A 19,530-nucleotide genomic window follows, 5' to 3' on the forward strand; every position below is an offset into this window, starting at 1 on the left:
TTAGGGTAATATCATTGCAGATTCACAGAATTGCCATTAAAAACAAAAATCTATGTTTATATCTATCTAGAAAATAAAAGCCCTCTGAGTTGAGAATCATGTCTGGGAATTTTTGGGGTAGAATATTCTATTTTATAATTTCTGTTTCTCTCCTGAGATTCCCTGTCTTATTTATTAGAAGCATATTTTCCTTTGTGTCTTCTAACGTATTTATAGTAGATGCTTTTAAATCCTTGCCTGCTATTTGCATCATCTGGGTCATCTTGGGATCATCACCACTGACTACTTTGCTTTTGTATATATTTTATATTTTCCAATTTAAAAAAATATTGTTTATGTGTCTAGTAATGTTGGATTCTATCCTGGACAGTATGAATGATTCACTATAGAGAAGCTGGCCAAGTATAGCCTATGGGCCACATTTGGCCTGATGGGCCTAGGGAATAAGAATATTTTTTACATTTGTGAATGGTTACATTTCAAATGGTTATGTAAGTACTGATATAATATCTTCGATGTTGCTTCTTGGCCAGAAAAACCTCAAATAATTACTGTGTGGCCTTTAAAGAAAACCACTTTTTGCAAATCCCTGACTCTGGATTCTCTTCCATTTGCTTGAAGTTAGCTGGTTTTTGTTCCCTCAAGCAGTTAGTTTGGCTAAACTCAAACTCCTAGTTCGGTCTTTTCTGAAGGCAGCAGCTGAAATCTGCTTGGTGTCTACCTTGTGGGGACCAGGGCCAGTTAGAGATCTGTGTCGATTTTACATGTAGAAGTTTGGGTTTTCACGCAGGTTCCTTTCTACCTCTGTGCTCTGAACTTTGAACAAGTAAGACTGTGAATTTCTGTTTGAGTAGGGCCTATCTTTGCGCAAAAGCCGCTGAAAACCATTTCCTGGTCTTACTCCCAGTGCTGATCCTTTCTCTGGTTTCTGCTTGTTTTTGGATCACTGGCCATGTGTTCAGATAGTTGTCATTTTGTAGTTTGTCCAGAGCTTATAAATAGTACTGAACTTTAGGGAGAGTAGTTTCATGGAAGCTGGTCTGCTGTTATTCCTTTATTAGGGGATAAGATTGTTAGAAACAGTTTATTAGGTCCCGGTGAGAAAACTCTTAGTTGTTACTTTGCTTGTATTGTGGTGATCATTTCATAAGTGTATACATGTGTTAAAACTCCTTAAGACGTGTGCTTTAAGCAGTTTATTATATGAACAGGCAATAATTGACATATGATACAACAGTAAAGCTTTAAAAATATAGAGAACCCTGGGGCACCTGGGTGTCTCAGTCAGTTAAGTTGTCCAACTCTTGATTTCGGCTCAGGTCATTATCTCAGGGTCCTGAGATTGAGCCCCACATCAGACTCCATGCTGGGCGTGGAGCCTGCTTAAGATTCTTTCTCTCCCTTTCTCTCTGTCCCTTGCCCTCCCTGCCACCTGCTTGTGTTCATGCTCTCTCTCTCTCTCTCTAATTTAGAACTCTTAAATTTTGCAACTGTAAAATAATTAGATTGGCTTTATAAATTTATTTCTGTAAGTCGTACTTTAAATTCTTTATAGCAGTACAGAGAATGAATTCTGAGGTTAGCATCCTAATAGTTTTTTTTGGGGGGGGGAGGGGTGGGGGACACTTGACTCATGTGAAAATCTTTCATATGAAGACTGAAGTCCTTTACCCAGAATTTGCCTCCATATAATAAAGAAGTTGCAGAAAAAGGAACTATGGTTATTGAATTGGTTAACCTGAGATGTTGTTGATTCTGCATTGGTTTCCTTATGTCATCAAGCCTTCATTAGTAAGAATCAGAGTTTGTAGTTTTCCTCAAAGATGATATTGAAGCTACCTCTTCCTCCTTAAATCTCTGAACACCCTGCTTTGAGGATTCCCGAAAATTGTATTCTGATCATTGGTTTCAGACATTGAAGGTATTGCTAAAGGTCATCTTTAAAAACATGTTGGCAAAGTATATTAGGACCTTAGCTCCCACTGGGTGTGCCAGTGTGCCCTGGGACATCACTGTGAGTTCACTTACAGAGCTGCTGTGGGGTATTTTAAGTTTTGGAAGAAGCATGGTAATGCTTGACATTTGTTGGGACAGACGGTGTCATTCGATTGCGCTGTGTTCCTTTGCTGGTGCCGTACTTGAGGGTGCTGAGTTCTTGGTAATTACGATGCTGCAAAGCAAGTACTGTGTGAAAGTCATTGTGGAACGTGAAATAAGGGTCTTCCTGTCTGTTCTCTGTCTGACATTAGATTAATTTTGGAGTGGTCAACAGACAAACAAAACCCATCAGGAAGTTGGGTTATGTAAGAATGAAACGTTTGACTCAAAGTGATGTGCGTTATATTTTCAAATGACTGTGAAGTTAGTAGGACATAGCTACACAGTTCTGGGATTTAATTTAGTAATTGGACCATTGGAACTATTTCTTTTGGGTTCGGGGCTCTGTGAAACAGTTTTCTGGGCAGTGAAGGTGCTGTGAACCAAGAAAGTTTGGGAACCTCTGGATTTGAGAATGATTGCTTATTTTCAAATCAGGTTATTTAAATTTAATGTAAAATACTTTTTGTGTCACTTTATCTTGAATATATTTATTACAGCATATTGGTTTATTCACTGACTTAATTAACAAAGATGATAAACATTTTCTTTGATTCAAAGTAACAGTGCCTCAAAGTCTTTATTAGAATATATGATGTTGTGTAGCCATTAATGATTTAAGAGACTGGAAAAATGTATCTTAACTTCAAGGCATAACTTTGTAAATTAATTAAAATGATACATCCTTTGTGTCTAATTATCTCTTCTTTTTCTATTTACATAAAAGCATAGCATGGTGGGTCATGTGGTGGGGAGGAAGGTTAATTGAAGGTTCTGACATTTGCTCTTTAATTAATAGGCTTTATATTAGAGAATTATGAGTTCATCTTGAAAATTGAATTTAGTGACAGCTATTTAGAAATATAGCTGTTTTATAAATTGAAGTATACCTTTACATGGAAAACTCCTTTTGTGGAAGCATTAATTGGTAATTTGTTAAATCTTTGTAGAGACTTAATGAGTTCCTCCACGAAATATTTTACCTTAAATATTTTATTAACTATTCTCTCCACAATATTAATCGCCTTCCTTCATGCTTGAATATTTCCCTCCAAATCAGTGAAAAAGTAGATGTAACTTGGAAACGTCTCCATTAGCTTTGCTGAAGGACGTGCTGGGACGTTTCTGCCTTTGCATTTGCTGTCCCCCCTCCTGGCTGCGTCCTCCTGTCCTCTTTCTGGCAGAAGCGTGAGGCATGATGTACCACTGCATTTCGTTCATACTTCGGGCATCGCTCTTCCCATAGCGTTTTAAGTAGCTCTTCACCTGCTTGTCTTGACTTGCTGCTGAAGTACTGAAACGGACAGGTCATTTTTCAAATTCGTTTGTATCTAGCAAGTGCTTTGCCCACACTGTGCATTCAGACGTACTTGCTAAATGAAAGATAGAAGTCTGGGTTGTCTCCCATTTTTGTCTGACCATTTTTTCTCTCTCTTTCAAATCTTTCTCCATGCAGTGCCCTAACCATTTCTAATATTCAGGCTGGATCAACTGGAAATTGGGGCTGTCACGTCCAGACCAAACGCGGGAACAATACGAGAACCGTCGATATCGTGGTATTAGAAAGCTCTGCGCAGTACTGTCCTCCCGAGAGAGTGGTAAACAATAAAGGGGACTTCAGGTCAGTGACATGGAGAGTGCTGGGCAAATGATTTGCCCACATCCGTTTTTATTCTTAAAGGCTTTGCATAATTGGTCTACTATCCTCAAGAAGAGAATTCGAGAAATACCTATGTATTCACGTATATATCCTTATATATCTAAGGACTGCCCTTGAGAACAGTAATGTCAGAGTCATGTATGAAGATCAAGAAGAAAAGGTGCCTGGACTTTATCTCAGATATGTTGATTTAACAGTCTCTGCAGGCAGAGTGTTTCATGTTTAACGGTTTGTTGTAAAAGTTAAGGAACACTACTTTAGGGGAACATTCTGGAAATTCTACTAAAATTGCAGAATTCAGAAAGGCTAATGGTGTGTCCTGTTTTTTTTAAGGGCTTTTTTATGGATGAGCTTTGGAAGGTTTTGTATTGCTAAGATACTTTTAATTCTTGGCAGTTAAGCAGACATCATAATTAGGAGAAAGCCATGTTCATTATCCTCCCCAATTTGGTTCTAAGGAAGAAGGACTTTGGGAAAGGAAAGCTTTTGGATGGCCTGAAACTTTGGGAACCATTGGTTTTGGACTCTTTGTGTTGAGATAAGCAGAATGAGTGAAATATTACAGTTTTTTTAAGTAGAAAATTTAGACTTTGTGAGAGGTAACAACTTTTGCCTTAGACTCGCCTTTCTTTCAAGGTTGTTTAAAAAACACCTTTAAGTATATTACTTATTTAATGTTTTTTTATGTTCAGGATTTTAATAATGACTTTATAGTTGATGTAAATGAAGGGAAATATGTTGCTCTTTAAAGCAGTATAAAGTTTGTTGAATACCTAGTTTGTACTGCCTGTGATTGGTACTCCTACTGCCCAAGTTGTAAAGACTAAGAAAACCCTCTGGTATTAATCTTTCAAATCCAAGGTGAATGATTTCACTCATATGTGGAATTTAAGAAACAAAACAGAGGAGCATAGGGGAAGGGAGGGAAAAATAAAACAAAACGAAATCAGAGAGGGAGGCCAACCAGAAGAGACTCTTAATCATAGGAAACAAACTGAGGGTTGCTGGAGGGGAGGAAGGGGTGGAGGGATTGAGACCTGGGTGGTGGACATTAAAGAGGGCACACGATGTAATGAGCACTGGGTGTCATATAAGACTGATGAATCACTGAACTCTACTGAAACTAATAATATACTGTATGTTAATGAACTGAATTTAAATAAATTTTGAAGAATAAGTAAATAAATAAAAAAAATAAATCCAAGGTGATGAAGCAGTAGCAACATCTTTAGCTTAGCTTAGTTCTGCACTGCCTTTTTAAAAAACCATCTTTTGTCCTTTAAAAAAAATTTCTCCCTGACCCAAGTATATGGAAATTAGCATTTATTATTGCCCATGGATAAGTTATTTATGTAGATGAACTGTTACTAGATAATATTTATACTGTATACTTTAAAACAAAATAGATAACATTTGTGAATTTTCTTATATTCTGCATCTTTTATTAAGTAATCACAATGTTTTCCATTTATGGTAGATTTTCTATTTTTGCTCATAATTTGACTATTTTACATTTTTAAAAATAGAAGAAGAATCTGATTATTTGACTGATTAATGAATTAGCTTTTGACACTCCTTAGTATATTATGCAGTTGAACTCTCACTGCATTAATAAGATTTAGTTTAGTGTTACTTGATCTGTTTATGCAGATTTTGGTAATGAATTATATTTTGGTATGACTGCTATTCTAATTTATCAGTTCCTATGTTATAGGTCAACTGTAACTTTTATTAAATATATTGAATTCATTCCCAGTTTTGGAGAAATGGAGCTCAAATGACAGAGATTTCTCCCAACTTCCAGTGACAGATTTATGTAGTCACTTGCACAGGGGGTACCTTCTCCCAGATAAATTCAGTTGGATTCTGTGTTGGAGGTCTGCTAGAGCACCCCCGAGTGCAGAAATTTGCCAGGAAGACTCATGGGACTCAGCATGTCATTGTAGCCACAGCTAAGATAAACTATAGTGATACAGTAAGACATGCAGCTGGGTAACAAGGAGAAAGACATAGGTGCGTTCTGGAGAGATCCAAGCGCAGGCTTCCTTCTATTCCTCCTGCAGCCAGGGAAGGGCAGCAACCTCTATATGGTGTTGCTGCCCAGGGAAGCCCATTGGAGACTCAGTATCCAGAGTTCTTACTGCTGGTCGCATAGGCACCCTCTGTCTAGCGTGTACCAAAATTTCAGACTCCCAGGAAGAAAGCGAGTTTCAGCATAAACTGTACTGCTTGTCCCAACAGTCCAGGCTTGGTGAACAGCCCTTACCAGTTAACTGTTCATGGGAGAATTCCCCCAAGTCCCAAATTCCTAGGTGCCACTGAAGGGCCAGGATGGCAGGCAGGCCTTGCTAAGGACAGCAGTCCCGCACCTGCTGCAGTGACTTGTCTGCACATCTGGGAATGCCGTTTCTGTGCCAGCTGTTGAACTTTTTTTTTTACTGGATGTAAGACCGTTTTCCTGTGTGTTTATAGCAACATTTAGAACATCTTAAGAAAATACCCTATGGTATTAAAATAAATGTGGCTGCTAGTTTAAAACAGCTCAGTCCATGTTAACCTTTGAATTTTTTTCTTAACTGTTTATTCTGAAAGGAATCTGTTTCTTGATTTTTCTCTACGCTTATCCATGACCTGTCCTAATCCTCAATGTGCCTCCACTGTTATTTGCGGCCACATAGGTTTTCTCATCCCGTCTTGTCTTCCTCTGTCTAGATGGCCCAGAACGTTAGCAGGCATCACCGCCCACCTGCAGTGCTCTCGAAATTCGCATGGCAGTGGGATCTACCCCGGAAACCCACAGGATGAGAGGAAGGCTTGGCGCAGATGCGATCGGGGCGGCTTCTGGGCAGATGATGATTATTCTCGCTGCCAGTACGCGAACGATGTCACTAGGGTGCTCTATATGTTTAATCAGGTGACTGCAAAGTCTTCCCATTTGCTCACGTTGTTAATGTGTTTTAGTTGAAATACCAGGTGTGTGTGTGTATGTGTGTGTTTTAAATACTAGTAAAGCATAAGGATTTGGTGTTTGTATTCAGTTGATGTGTCTCCGGCATCAGGCCTGGTCACCTGCCCCAGTATTCAGTGCCCTCCGTGGTGTCCGTTTTCCTTTCCGGTCGCTGCCTTTGTTTGAATATCTTTATCATCTGTATCCACTGGACCAAATCCCACCCCTCCTTCAAATCCATCTGGGAAGCCGCCTCTTGGGCTCCTTTTAGAATCCCTTTGTCACGAGTGATCCCTTGCCATACCTGTATTCCTCAGACGCCTTTTCTTGTCTGTGCTCCTATGCCTTGGTGTTAAACCTGACCAGATTATAAGCAGCTGGAAGATGGTTTCTGTGTTACACGTTTTCTTGTGCTCCTTGGTACCTGTTACAGCTGGTGCCGAGTTGTGTTTAAGTCGGTAAATAAGCAAGCGTAGACCATTCCTGGCAGTGCATGGCAGGATAGATAAATGCTTCCTCCTCCCACGCGTAGGGGCTCCAGGGGAGTTATCGATCCCTCCCAGTTGGAGTACTTAGGAAAGGCTTTACTAAGCGACTGGCATTGAGTATGTGTAGAATTTGGATAAGCAGAGAGGGAGAGGTGGTGCAGCGTGTTTACCAGATGTGTTTTTCTGTATTCTTATATTTCAAAGTTAAAAAAAAAATCCCTTCAGGTTAGTTACCATTATAGTTCCAGTTTCCTCAGGTTTGAAAAAGTGTTTTAAGAAGGTCCTGGTGATAAATGAAAAAAGAGTTTGAATTCATTTTCATGTTTCGAAATACAAAGATACAATGTCAAAATTCGTTGATCATTTTTGCCTTTTTAATACAGATGCCTCTCAATCTTACTAATGCTGTGGCCACAGCCCGACAGTTACTGGCTTACACCGTGGAAGCCGCCAATTTTTCTGACAAGATGGATGTTATATTTGTGGCTGAAATGATAGAAAAATTTGGAAGGTTTACCAAAGAGGAAAAGTCCAAAGAGGTATTTTTCTGGTTCACCTTGGTAGCATACAGCATGTCAACATACTTTCATGTGGTAGCGTTGAATCTCTATTTCTAAAGCCTCTTCATGTTTGCTATCTTTTAATTAAATGTGCTTTTTAATTTCCAGAATTGTTGTGGAGAAATTTGTGCTCCATTTATTATAGTCATCTGTTGTGGGAAGGAATAGAGGTCAATAATAAGTTCTTATAAATTGAGGTATCGTGCTAGAGCCGAGCCAGCCTGTGAGAGAGCAACATTGTGGCTTGGCTACGGCTGCTTCTTTTGGGCATTCTGGAATTTCTCTTCTCCACACAGCCATGTGTTCATTCTTCTCTCGCACACGCATGCGCCCTCTCTCTTTCCCAGTTTTTTTGAGAAATACTTGACATTCAGCACTGTGTAAGTTTAAGGTGTATACCATGATAGTTTGGTTTACAAATATCGTGAGATGATCACCGCAGTAAGTCAGGCTAACATCCATCTTCCCATATAGATACAATAAAAAGAAAAGAAATGAAAAGGGAAGAAAAAGGGAAACAAATTTTTGTGTGATGGGGATTGTTAGGATTTACTCTAACAACTTTCCTATATACTCACACAACAGTGTTAGCTGGGTCGCCATTTCTACTTCATATCCCCAGTACTTACGTTGTGTCTGGAAATTTGCTCCTTCTGACCACCCTCCTTCTCTTTCCTCTCCCCCCACCCTCTGCCCCTGGTAATCACAAGTTTGTTCTTGTTCTGTGAGGTTTCTTTTTGCCCACCTGTAAGTGAGATCAGACAGAATTTGTCTTTGTCTGATTTACTTCACTTAGCATAATGGCTTCAAGGTCCCTCCATGTTGGAACAAGTTATAGGATTTCCTCTTTTTTTTTTTATGGCAGAATAGTATTCCTGTGTGTGTGTGTGTGTGCATGCACGTGCATGTATATATCACAATTTCTTTCCTTTCTTCCGTCGATGGATACTTAGGTTGTGTCCATGTCTTGGCTATTATAAATAATGCTGCTATGAATATGGGGATGCAGCTGTGTTTCAAGTTAGGGTCTTCGTTTCCTTTGGATATATTTCCAGAAGTGGAATTTTGTGATCATGTGGTAGTTCTATTTTTAATTTTTTTAGGGTCCTCCATATTGTTTGCATAGTGGTTGTACAAATTTATATTTCTACCAAGCGCACAAAGGGTCCCCTTTCTTCATATTTTTGCCAGTATTTTCTCGTCTTTTTGGTGATGGCCATTCTACCAAGTGTGAGGTGGTGCCTCATTGTGCTTTTAATTTGTATTTCCCTGATGACTAGTGATGTTGAAGACCTTTTCACATACCCGTTGGCCTCTCATGTATGTTCTTTGGAGAAATATCTTCAGGTCCTTTGCCCATTTTTTAATTGTGGTTTTGCTTTTTGGCTTTGAGTTATATAAGTTCTTTATATGTTTTGCATACTAACCCCTTACCAGATGAATGGTTTGCACTGTCTTTTCTCCATTGAGTATTCTTGGCTCCCTTGTCAAATATTGTCTTCTGCTACCTTTGAGCTCAGTTTGCTCTTCTCTTTCTAGATCCTAAAGGCATAGAATTAGGTTATTTGGCATCTTCCTTTTTCTTAATATAGGTGTTTATTGTTGTGAACTTTGCTTTTAGAACTGCTTTTGCTGGATCTCACAAGTTTTGGTATGTTGTATCTCCATTTTCGTTTGTGTCAAGGACCTTTTTTTAAAAGATTTTATTTTTAAGTAATCTATGCTAAGTTTGGGGCTCGAATTTACAACCCGAAGATCAGGAGTCACATGCTCTACCAACTGAGCCAGCCAGCCAGCCATGTGCTCCTCAGGAGCCCTTTTTTATTTCCTTTAATTTCTTCTTTGATCCATTGGTTATTGAGTAGAGTGTTGTTTAATTTCCATGTGTTTGTGAGTGAATTTTCTAGTTTCCCTCTTGCTACTACTGATTTCTAGTTTCATGCCATTGTGGGCAGAAAAGATGATCTCGGTCTCTTTGAATTTGTTAAGACTTGTTTTGTGGCCTAACCTATGGTCCATTCTAGGAAATGTACTGTGTGTGCTTGAGAAGAATGTGTATTCTGCTGTTGTTGGGTAGAATGCTCTGTGTATGTCTGTTAGGCCCATTTCATCATAGTTTTGTTCGGATCCACTGTTTCCTTTTGATTCTCTGGATAATCTATCTGTTATTGAGAGCGGGATGTCAAAGATGGCAGCTACTATTGTTATACTGTTCATCTCTCCTTTTAGTTCTGTTTTTGTTTTGTGTATTTACATGTTCCAATGTTGGGTGATGAACATTTACAGTTGTTAATCTTCTTTTTACATTGACCTCTTTATCATTGTATAGTGATATCTGGTTTTTTTGTTTTTTTGTTTTTTTTACCACTTTTAAAGTCCATTTTGTCCAATACAAATATAGCTACTCTCTTTGTTTTGTTTTGGTTTTGGTTACCATTTGCTTGAAATGTCTTTTTCCATCCTTTCATGCTCAGTCTAGGTGTGTCTTTAAGGCTAAAGTAAGTCTATATGCAGCAATATTGTTAGATCTTTTTATTTGTGGGGTTTTTTTTTTAAGTTATTGGGGTTTTTGTTTGCTTGTTCTTATCGAAGCAGTCTGTGTTTTTTAATTGGAGAATATCATTTTCTTACATTTAAAGTAATTATTGATAGTCCTTACTAAGGACTTTTGTAATTCTGTTCATTGTATTCTGGTTGTTTTGTAGATCCATTATTCTGTGATTCTTATCCTGCTTTTTTGTTTTTTGGTGTCTTTTGGTATCAGTATGTTTTGACTTGTTTTCTTTTGTGTAATTAATACAGGATTTTTCTGTGTCATTGCCATGAAGCTTACATAAAATATCTTAAAACTTACAACACGTATTTTAAACTGATAACAATTTTAGTAGAGTTTGTAAACTTTACACTTTTCCTTCTCCTCTTCCTCACGTTTTAGGTTACTGCTGTTATTATTTATACAATGTAAAAAACATGTAGGGGCGCCTGGCTGGCCCAGTCTATAGAGCATGTGACTTTTGATCTTGGGTTATGGGTTGGAGCCCTGTGTGTGGCATAGAGTTTACATAAAAAAATGTAAAAAAAAATACCATGTAAATTGTAACAGATTATTGTCATTACGGTTGTTTTAAGTACACTCTTAACATTTAAACTAGAGTTTTAAGTGAATTATACAGCACTCTTGTCATATTGCAGGAGATAAAATGCCTATGTATTTAACTTTACCAGTGAGATTTACACTACCTTTTTATGTTTTTATGGTGTTAGTGCTCTTTTACTTCTACCCCAAGAACACCATTAGCATTTCTTGTAAGGCAGATCTGGTGGTAATGAACTCACTCCGCTTTTGTTGGTTTGGCAAGGTCCTTTCTTTGTTTCTGAAGAACAGGTTTTCTGGTTGTAGAATTCCTGGTTGACAGTTATTTTTTGTCAGTATTTTGAACATGTCATCCTCTTCTCTCCTTGACTGAAATGTTTCTTTTGAGAAATCCACCAAGAATCTTATGGGGTCTCCCTTGTATGTAACTTGCCTCTTTTGTCTTACTGCTCTTAAATTATTTGTCTTTGACTTTTTAATTGTAATGTTTCTCAGCGTAGTCCTATTGAGGTTCAACCTTTTTAGGGTTTTTTGGGCCTCATGGATCTGGATGTCCATTTCTTTTCTCAGGTTTGGAAAGTTTTCAGCTATTTTTGCTTTAAATATATTTTCTGTTCTTTTCTCTTTCTTTTCTCCTTTTGGAATTCCCATAGTGTGAATATTTGGCTTTGTTTTGTTTTGTTGTCCCATTGTGTCCCATAACCCCTGTAGGCTTTTTTTCATTCTGTTTCATTTCCTTTTTGCTCTTCTGACTCTAATATCTAATGTCTTATCGTCTCTAGTTGTTGATTCTTTTTTTCTGCATGGTCGAGTCTACTTTTGAAACTCTGTTAAATTCTTCAGTTATTATATTTTTCAACTCCAAGATTTCTGGTTGTTTTTGAATGGCTGCTGTTTCCTTGTCAGATTATTGTTTTGTTCATGCATTGTTTCTCCAGTTTTGTGTAGTTATCTCTGTTTTCTTGTAGCTTACTAAACTTCCTTAACAGGATTATTCTACATTCTTTGTCTGACAAGTCATGGATTCTCCATTATTTTAGAGTTAGTTATTGGAACTTTATTAGTTTCCTTTGGTGGTGTCACAATTACGTGACTTTCCATGATCCTTGATTCCTTATGTTGGTATCTGTGCATTTGAGTAATGGGGCTCCTCTCCTAGCCTTCACAGGTTTGTTTTTTCACCAGTCACCTCTGTTTGGGTTTCTGGGTGTGTCTACTGGTAATGTCCTTGGGCAGGTGGGACCTGCTGTTACCGTCTATTTGTGGGCAAGGGAGCTTGTTAGAGCTCTGAGGATGGGCATGGGGGCTTGTGCCCCTGGCTGAGAACTACTGGCTTGGTTCTCTGCCCCAGGTGAGGCTCTGGGATGGGCTTTGTGTTTGTCTGAATTCTCTGGTCAGGCTTACTAGATACGGTTGGGATTGGAGACCATATTCAGGAGTAAATGGGGCTGTGGGTTAGCTCCTGTGCCCTGGCAGGACAGCCATCCCTAATGTGAGCGTTAGCCATCCCTAATGTGACCTTGTATTGAATGGCTTCATTTCTTTTGTAATGTCCTGGAAAATGAAACCACTTTTTTAGGAACTTTTTGAAATTCCAAATGATTATAATATGCAAATTAGGAAAATTTAGTGACTTTGAAAATGAATATATTTTAACAGGACCATGTTCTTAAAACTATGATATCCTTTAGGTGAAAACATTGACAACCACCATTTTAAGAATGAATGAGCAGAAAATAATGTTTTGAGTCAGATTTTTGATGCAGATTAATGTATTCTTAAACTGTAAGTTTCAAGCTACCTGAGAATTTGAGAGATAACTGTTTCTTATGTGATAGAGTCACTTAAGCAAAAATGGATTTTAGAGATAGACAAAATCTAGATCAAGCCATGAACAGAAGCCCAAACAATTAAATGATTTGTCTGAGTTTCTATATAGCAAGGTTAGGGCAGGACTGAACACGGAGCTCAAGAGTCCTGTGTGTGTAATCCAGAGGCTTTCTGCTGTATCATGCTTACTTTCTGATAGTGTTGCCCTGTTGTGATATTCTGGAAGAACTCAGCATACAGCTGTGGGGGAAACACTGGAGTGAACAAAGTCTAATATATTTCTTTATGTAGGACATCTCAGATTCGTTAGTAATGTTCACAGGTAAATACTATGCCTCGTTTTTCTAAATCATTTAAACCAAGGAATTTTTTTTTTTTTGGTGGACTATTAATATCTTGCGTTTTGGTGATAAGTTTGGGGACTTGGAGCTATAGCCCCAGTACCTTAGGTGCTTTCTTTAATAGGATGTAGTTACTGAAGGACAGAAAATAGTTACATGTCTTTACATGGGACCCAGTTCAAGGGGACCACTTGATAATGAGATAACATTCAGTTGCTATCTGAACTTCAGACCGCAGTTTTCTCAAGAACGGTCTTGGTGCTTGGCTGTCTCTCTGGGCCACAGCCTGCTTCCGGTGGCAGATTTTCCCAGCAGTGGGAGAAGCCGCCTGGATTCCGGCTCTGTGGTAGTGCTGCTGTCCATTATGCACTATAATCACAGGTTAGCTGCCACATGATTAGACGTTAGGCGTGGAAGTGGGATGGTGTGAGTCACTCGAATAATTGGAATATCATCTGGAATGTGGACTTTGAAAAATAGTTTGCCATCATATAATGCCAATTTATTCCCACGGTACGCTGTTTGGACGTGAGGTAGCTTTGTAGCTTTGTGCATCTCACAGCTAGTGAAGAGCAGGGTGGTGCCCACAAGTGTACATCTCACCGNGTTTTTTAATTGGAGAATATCATTTTCTTACATTTAAAGTAATTATTGATAGTCCTTACTAAGGACTTTTGTAATTCTGTTCATTGTATTCTGGTTGTTTTGTAGATCCATTATTCTGTGATTCTTATCCTGCTTTTTTGTTTTTTGGTGTCTTTTGGTATCAGTATGTTTTGACTTGTTTTCTTTTGTGTAATTAATACAGGATTTTTCTGTGTCATTGCCATGAAGCTTACATAAAATATCTTAAAACTTACAACACGTATTTTAAACTGATAACAATTTTAGTAGAGTTTGTAAACTTTACACTTTTCCTTCTCCTCTTCCTCACGTTTTAGGTTACTGCTGTTATTATTTATACAATGTAAAAAACATGTAGGGGCGCCTGGCTGGCCCAGTCTATAGAGCATGTGACTTTTGATCTTGGGTTATGGGTTGGAGCCCTGTGTGTGGCATAGAGTTTACATAAAAAAATGTAAAAAAAAATACCATGTAAATTGTAACAGATTATTGTCATTACGGTTGTTTTAAGTACACTCTTAACATTTAAACTAGAGTTTTAAGTGAATTATACAGCACTCTTGTCATATTGCAGGAGATAAAATGCCTATGTATTTAACTTTACCAGTGAGATTTACACTACCTTTTTATGTTTTTATGGTGTTAGTGCTCTTTTACTTCTACCCCAAGAACACCATTAGCATTTCTTGTAAGGCAGATCTGGTGGTAATGAACTCACTCCGCTTTTGTTGGTTTGGCAAGGTCCTTTCTTTGTTTCTGAAGAACAGGTTTTCTGGTTGTAGAATTCCTGGTTGACAGTTATTTTTTGTCAGTATTTTGAACATGTCATCCTCTTCTCTCCTTGACTGAAATGTTTCTTTTGAGAAATCCACCAAGAATCTTATGGGGTCTCCCTTGTATGTAACTTGCCTCTTTTGTCTTACTGCTCTTAAATTATTTGTCTTTGACTTTTTAATTGTAATGTTTCTCAGCGTAGTCCTATTGAGGTTCAACCTTTTTAGGGTTTTTTGGGCCTCATGGATCTGGATGTCCATTTCTTTTCTCAGGTTTGGAAAGTTTTCAGCTATTTTTGCTTTAAATATATTTTCTGTTCTTTTCTCTTTCTTTTCTCCTTTTGGAATTCCCATAGTGTGAATATTTGGCTTTGTTTTGTTTTGTTGTCCCATTGTGTCCCATAACCCCTGTAGGCTTTTTTTCATTCTGTTTCATTTCCTTTTTGCTCTTCTGACTCTAATATCTAATGTCTTATCGTCTCTAGTTGTTGATTCTTTTTTTCTGCATGGTCGAGTCTACTTTTGAAACTCTGTTAAATTCTTCAGTTATTATATTTTTCAACTCCAAGATTTCTGGTTGTTTTTGAATGGCTGCTGTTTCCTTGTCAGATTATTGTTTTGTTCATGCATTGTTTCTCCAGTTTTGTGTAGTTATCTCTGTTTTCTTGTAGCTTACTAAACTTCCTTAACAGGATTATTCTACATTCTTTGTCTGACAAGTCATGGATTCTCCATTATTTTAGAGTTAGTTATTGGAACTTTATTAGTTTCCTTTGGTGGTGTCACAATTACGTGACTTTCCATGATCCTTGATTCCTTATGTTGGTATCTGTGCATTTGAGTAATGGGGCTCCTCTCCTAGCCTTCACAGGTTTGTTTTTTCACCAGTCACCTCTGTTTGGGTTTCTGGGTGTGTCTACTGGTAATGTCCTTGGGCAGGTGGGACCTGCTGTTACCGTCTATTTGTGGGCAAGGGAGCTTGTTAGAGCTCTGAGGATGGGCATGGGGGCTTGTGCCCCTGGCTGAGAACTACTGGCTTGGTTCTCTGCCCCAGGTGAGGCTCTGGGATGGGCTTTGTGTTTGTCTGAATTCTCTGGTCAGGCTTACTAGATACGGTTGGGATTGGAGACCATATTCAGGAGTAAATGGGGCTGTGGGTTAGCTCCTGTGCCCTGGCAGGACAGCCATCCCTAATGTGAGCGTTAGCCATCCCTAATGTGACCTTGTATTGAATGGCTTCATTTCTTTTGTAATGTCCTGGAAAATGAAACCACTTTTTTAGGAACTTTTTGAAATTCCAAATGATTATAATATGCAAATTAGGAAAATTTAGTGACTTTGAAAATGAATATATTTTAACAGGACCATGTTCTTAAAACTATGATATCCTTTAGGTGAAAACATTGACAACCACCATTTTAAGAATGAATGAGCCAGAAAATAATGTTTTGAGTCAGATTTTTGATGCAGATTAATGTATTCTTAAACTGTAAGTTTCAAGCTACCTGAGAATTTGAGAGATAACTGTTTCTTATGTGATAGAGTCACTTAAGCAAAAATGGATTTTAGAGATAGACAAAATCTAGATCAAGCCATGAACAGAAGCCCAAACAATTAAATGATTTGTCTGAGTTTCTATATAGCAAGGTTAGGGCAGGACTGAACACGGAGCTCAAGAGTCCTGTGTGTGTAATCCAGAGGCTTTCTGCTGTATCATGCTTACTTTCTGATAGTGTTGCCCTGTTGTGATATTCTGGAAGAACTCAGCATACAGCTGTGGGGGAAACACTGGAGTGAACAAAGTCTAATATATTTCTTTATGTAGGACATCTCAGATTCGTTAGTAATGTTCACAGGTAAATACTATGCCTCGTTTTTCTAAATCATTTAAACCAAGGAATTTTTTTTTTTTTGGTGGACTATTAATATCTTGCGTTTTGGTGATAAGTTTGGGGACTTGGAGCTATAGCCCCAGTACCTTAGGTGCTTTCTTTAATAGGATGTAGTTACTGAAGGACAGAAAATAGTTACATGTCTTTACATGGGACCCAGTTCAAGGGGACCACTTGATAATGAGATAACATTCAGTTGCTATCTGAACTTCAGACCGCAGTTTTCTCAAGAACGGTCTTGGTGCTTGGCTGTCTCTCTGGGCCACAGCCTGCTTCCGGTGGCAGATTTTCCCAGCAGTGGGAGAAGCCGCCTGGATTCCGGCTCTGTGGTAGTGCTGCTGTCCATTATGCACTATAATCACAGGTTAGCTGCCACATGATTAGACGTTAGGCGTGGAAGTGGGATGGTGTGAGTCACTCGAATAATTGGAATATCATCTGGAATGTGGACTTTGAAAAATAGTTTGCCATCATATAATGCCAATTTATTCCCACGGTACGCTGTTTGGACGTGAGGTAGCTTTGTAGCTTTGTGCATCTCACAGCTAGTGAAGAGCAGGGTGGTGCCCACAAGTGTACATCTCACCGTGTTTACTACTGTGTGCGGGGGTGGGCTGCTATTTTGGTGTGCGCTCAGGTAGAAGCATCTTGTTGAGGACTGGACTCGAGCTGGTTTCATGAGTTATTCACGTTGGGCCCTTTATTTTTAAAACGGGAATGATATTTGCCCTTCTTAACATTCTCATCTCAGAAGCTAAGAAGGAGGTCCTTTAAAAAAAAAAAATCGCCGGAGTGCTTTAATTATCTAACTAAAAACGTCGTGTGGAGGAGGTTGCTGTCCCTTGCACGGTTGACATAGGAGGTAAAGTTTGAATTAACTTTGGAAACAAATGATGGCAAAGTATTAAGCATTAATAGGAGAAACAGAGGAAAAATATTCAAGATTGCATAATTGAAGTACAAATGTAATGTTATCACTGTGGTGCAGTGACAGACATCCTATCAGATTCTTGGGAAAGTTAAAGTATAGGCCATCGCTTTCACCATTTATTAGAATAGTAAAAAGAAATCATGGGGTTTACGGGCTTCATTTTATGGTAATTACCATAAAATTCCAAGGTATCCTAAAATGCGTACGGCTTAGTTGGACAAATAATTAAATTGATTTTTTGCAATATGTCCAAAAAGTGACTCTGCTATGAGTAATTCATATGCACAATGTTGTGAGGCAACTGCTTTTTACCCTGTGATTGGTGTATTTAGTGGGGTCTTTTAAAAACTGCTGAAGGTTGTCTGTCAGGCAATTTCAGTGTCTGCTCCATATTTACCATGGTGATCTCTCTTAGCAAAACAATATATATGCATTTGAGAAGATGAGAATAGATCTAAAGAGCAGACTTGGTTATGCACCCTCTTGCTCTCGTTTGTAAATCTCTGAGCGAGGCCTGAGCCTTAGTGCTAGTTGACCACAGAGTTCACTTGGCACATTTTTATGTAAAGTTTTCAAAATGTAAAGTTCTTCATGTACTTATCTTAAAACATAATCACTTCTGTATTAACAGTTATGTTTTCTTTTGTTTTGTTTTTCAGTAGCGCTAATTTTTTTCCCCCTTGATTTTGTCAGACTTTTTCTGTATTGTTAAGCTGGTTTGAGATCCCGTACTCCTGGCTTTGTTATCCTTTCTAGAACACGGTTTCTAAAGCTTGAGTGTGTATCCGAATCCCCTGGAAGGTTTGTTAAACGGATTGGTGGGCGCGCATACTGAGTTTCTGATTCAGTGTGTCTGCGGAGAGGTCTGAGAATTTGCATTTAGACTGAGCTTATACTGGGTGCATGACTTTGCACCAGCTTCGAGAACCACCATAGTAACTTTGCTTTCAATCCCTGACCTGTTTCTTAAAAAAAGTATTCTTTGGGCTTCACTTCCTAAAAACCTTTCAGAAACTTTTTAAAAAACGATTTTATTTGAAAGAGAGCCAGAGAGGGAAAGAAAGCACAGAGGGAGAGAGAGAAGCAGACTCCCCGCTGGGCAGGAAGCCCTATGCAGGACTTGATCCCAGGACCCTGAGATCATGATCTGAGCTGAAGGCAGACAGACGTTTAACCAAGTGAACCACCCAGGTGCCCCAGAAACTTTTTTTATTGGAAAATTCCAGAAAGGTAGGAAAAAGAGTATTATCATTAATATCTACGTCTTACTTTCACCAGGCTTGAAATCTTGTTTTATCTGTCCAATTCCTTTGTCCCCATCCCTTCCACTCTCTTCTCTCTCTCTCTCTCTCTCTTTTTTTCCTTTCTCTTTTTCTTGCTTGCTTTCTTTCTTTCTTGTTTTCCTTTTTCATTGCAGGAACATTTGATAGCAAATTCCAGATGTCCTATTTCATCCATGATTTTCCTGAAATATCAGAAGCTTTAAAATAGAACCATGATACTGTTATTATGTCACTCAAATGAGCTCTGAGTCCTTAATATCATCAAATATCCAGTCCTTGTTCAATTTTCCTTGATTATGGTTCTTAAAAATGCGCACTTTGATTCACATAATTTTGCAGTTGGTTACATGGGATTTTCTAGACAGATGTCACCAGTAAATAACACTTAGTATATCGGTTCCTATTTAAATTGTATCCGTTTTTTTTTTTCTTATTTTTCTTTTTTCTGGTTATACATTAGTGAGACCCTCTAGAACAATATTGATTAATGTTGATAAGAAGTCTTAATGGGAATAGTCGAATGTATCCTTATTAAATGTGATATTTGTTTGCTTCTGTCTAATGTCTAGGGGGCAATACAAGGTAAGGGGTTCGCTTTGAAATTAGTTCTCAGCTTGAGGTTTTTCAGACCTCAGAAATAATGTGATGTTTGACCTTAGTCCTATGTGAAGATCAACTGTGTTTACAAGTTGTCAGGGAAGAGATTTTTCACCTCCTACCTTGTGAAACTGTCTTGACCTTGGCATGTTTGCTTGCTGGTTCGCCCTGACCCTGGAGGTGTCCCCTTTTTGTTGTCAGCTCAATGCAGTAACCTCCTTGTAGAGCTGCGTTGGTGGGGCCCGGGCCCTGCCTGGAAGGCAGATCACAGGTCATGGCCATCAGAGTTCAACCTCAGGACTCCTTGGATTCCTGTTGCTGTTTTGCTCTTGGCCTCTGGAGCAGTCTTTATGTTCTGACTGGTCAGTGGTGCAGTTTTTCCTCTCACTTCTTTTCACTTAGCATTTTTCACG

At 38.5% G+C, this 19,530-nt stretch overlaps 1 protein-coding gene across 1 annotated transcript in view; it reads left to right on the top strand.

Annotated features, from left to right (window-relative positions):
- ADGRA3 (adhesion G protein-coupled receptor A3) overlaps nt 1-19,530 on the top strand; it is a 132,597-nt gene that overhangs the window by 71,582 nt on the left and 41,485 nt on the right. The window contains exons 8-10 of the mRNA XM_034670963.1: nt 3,554-3,718; nt 6,470-6,671; nt 7,576-7,731. Coding sequence (XP_034526854.1) covers nt 3,554-3,718; nt 6,470-6,671; nt 7,576-7,731 — 523 coding nt within the window. The remainder of the gene's footprint in view (nt 1-3,553; nt 3,719-6,469; nt 6,672-7,575; nt 7,732-19,530) is intronic.

The sequence above is a fragment of the Ailuropoda melanoleuca genome, chromosome 11 (assembly GCF_002007445.2).
Source record: "Ailuropoda melanoleuca isolate Jingjing chromosome 11, ASM200744v2, whole genome shotgun sequence".
Lineage (NCBI taxonomy): Eukaryota > Metazoa > Chordata > Mammalia > Carnivora > Ursidae > Ailuropoda > Ailuropoda melanoleuca.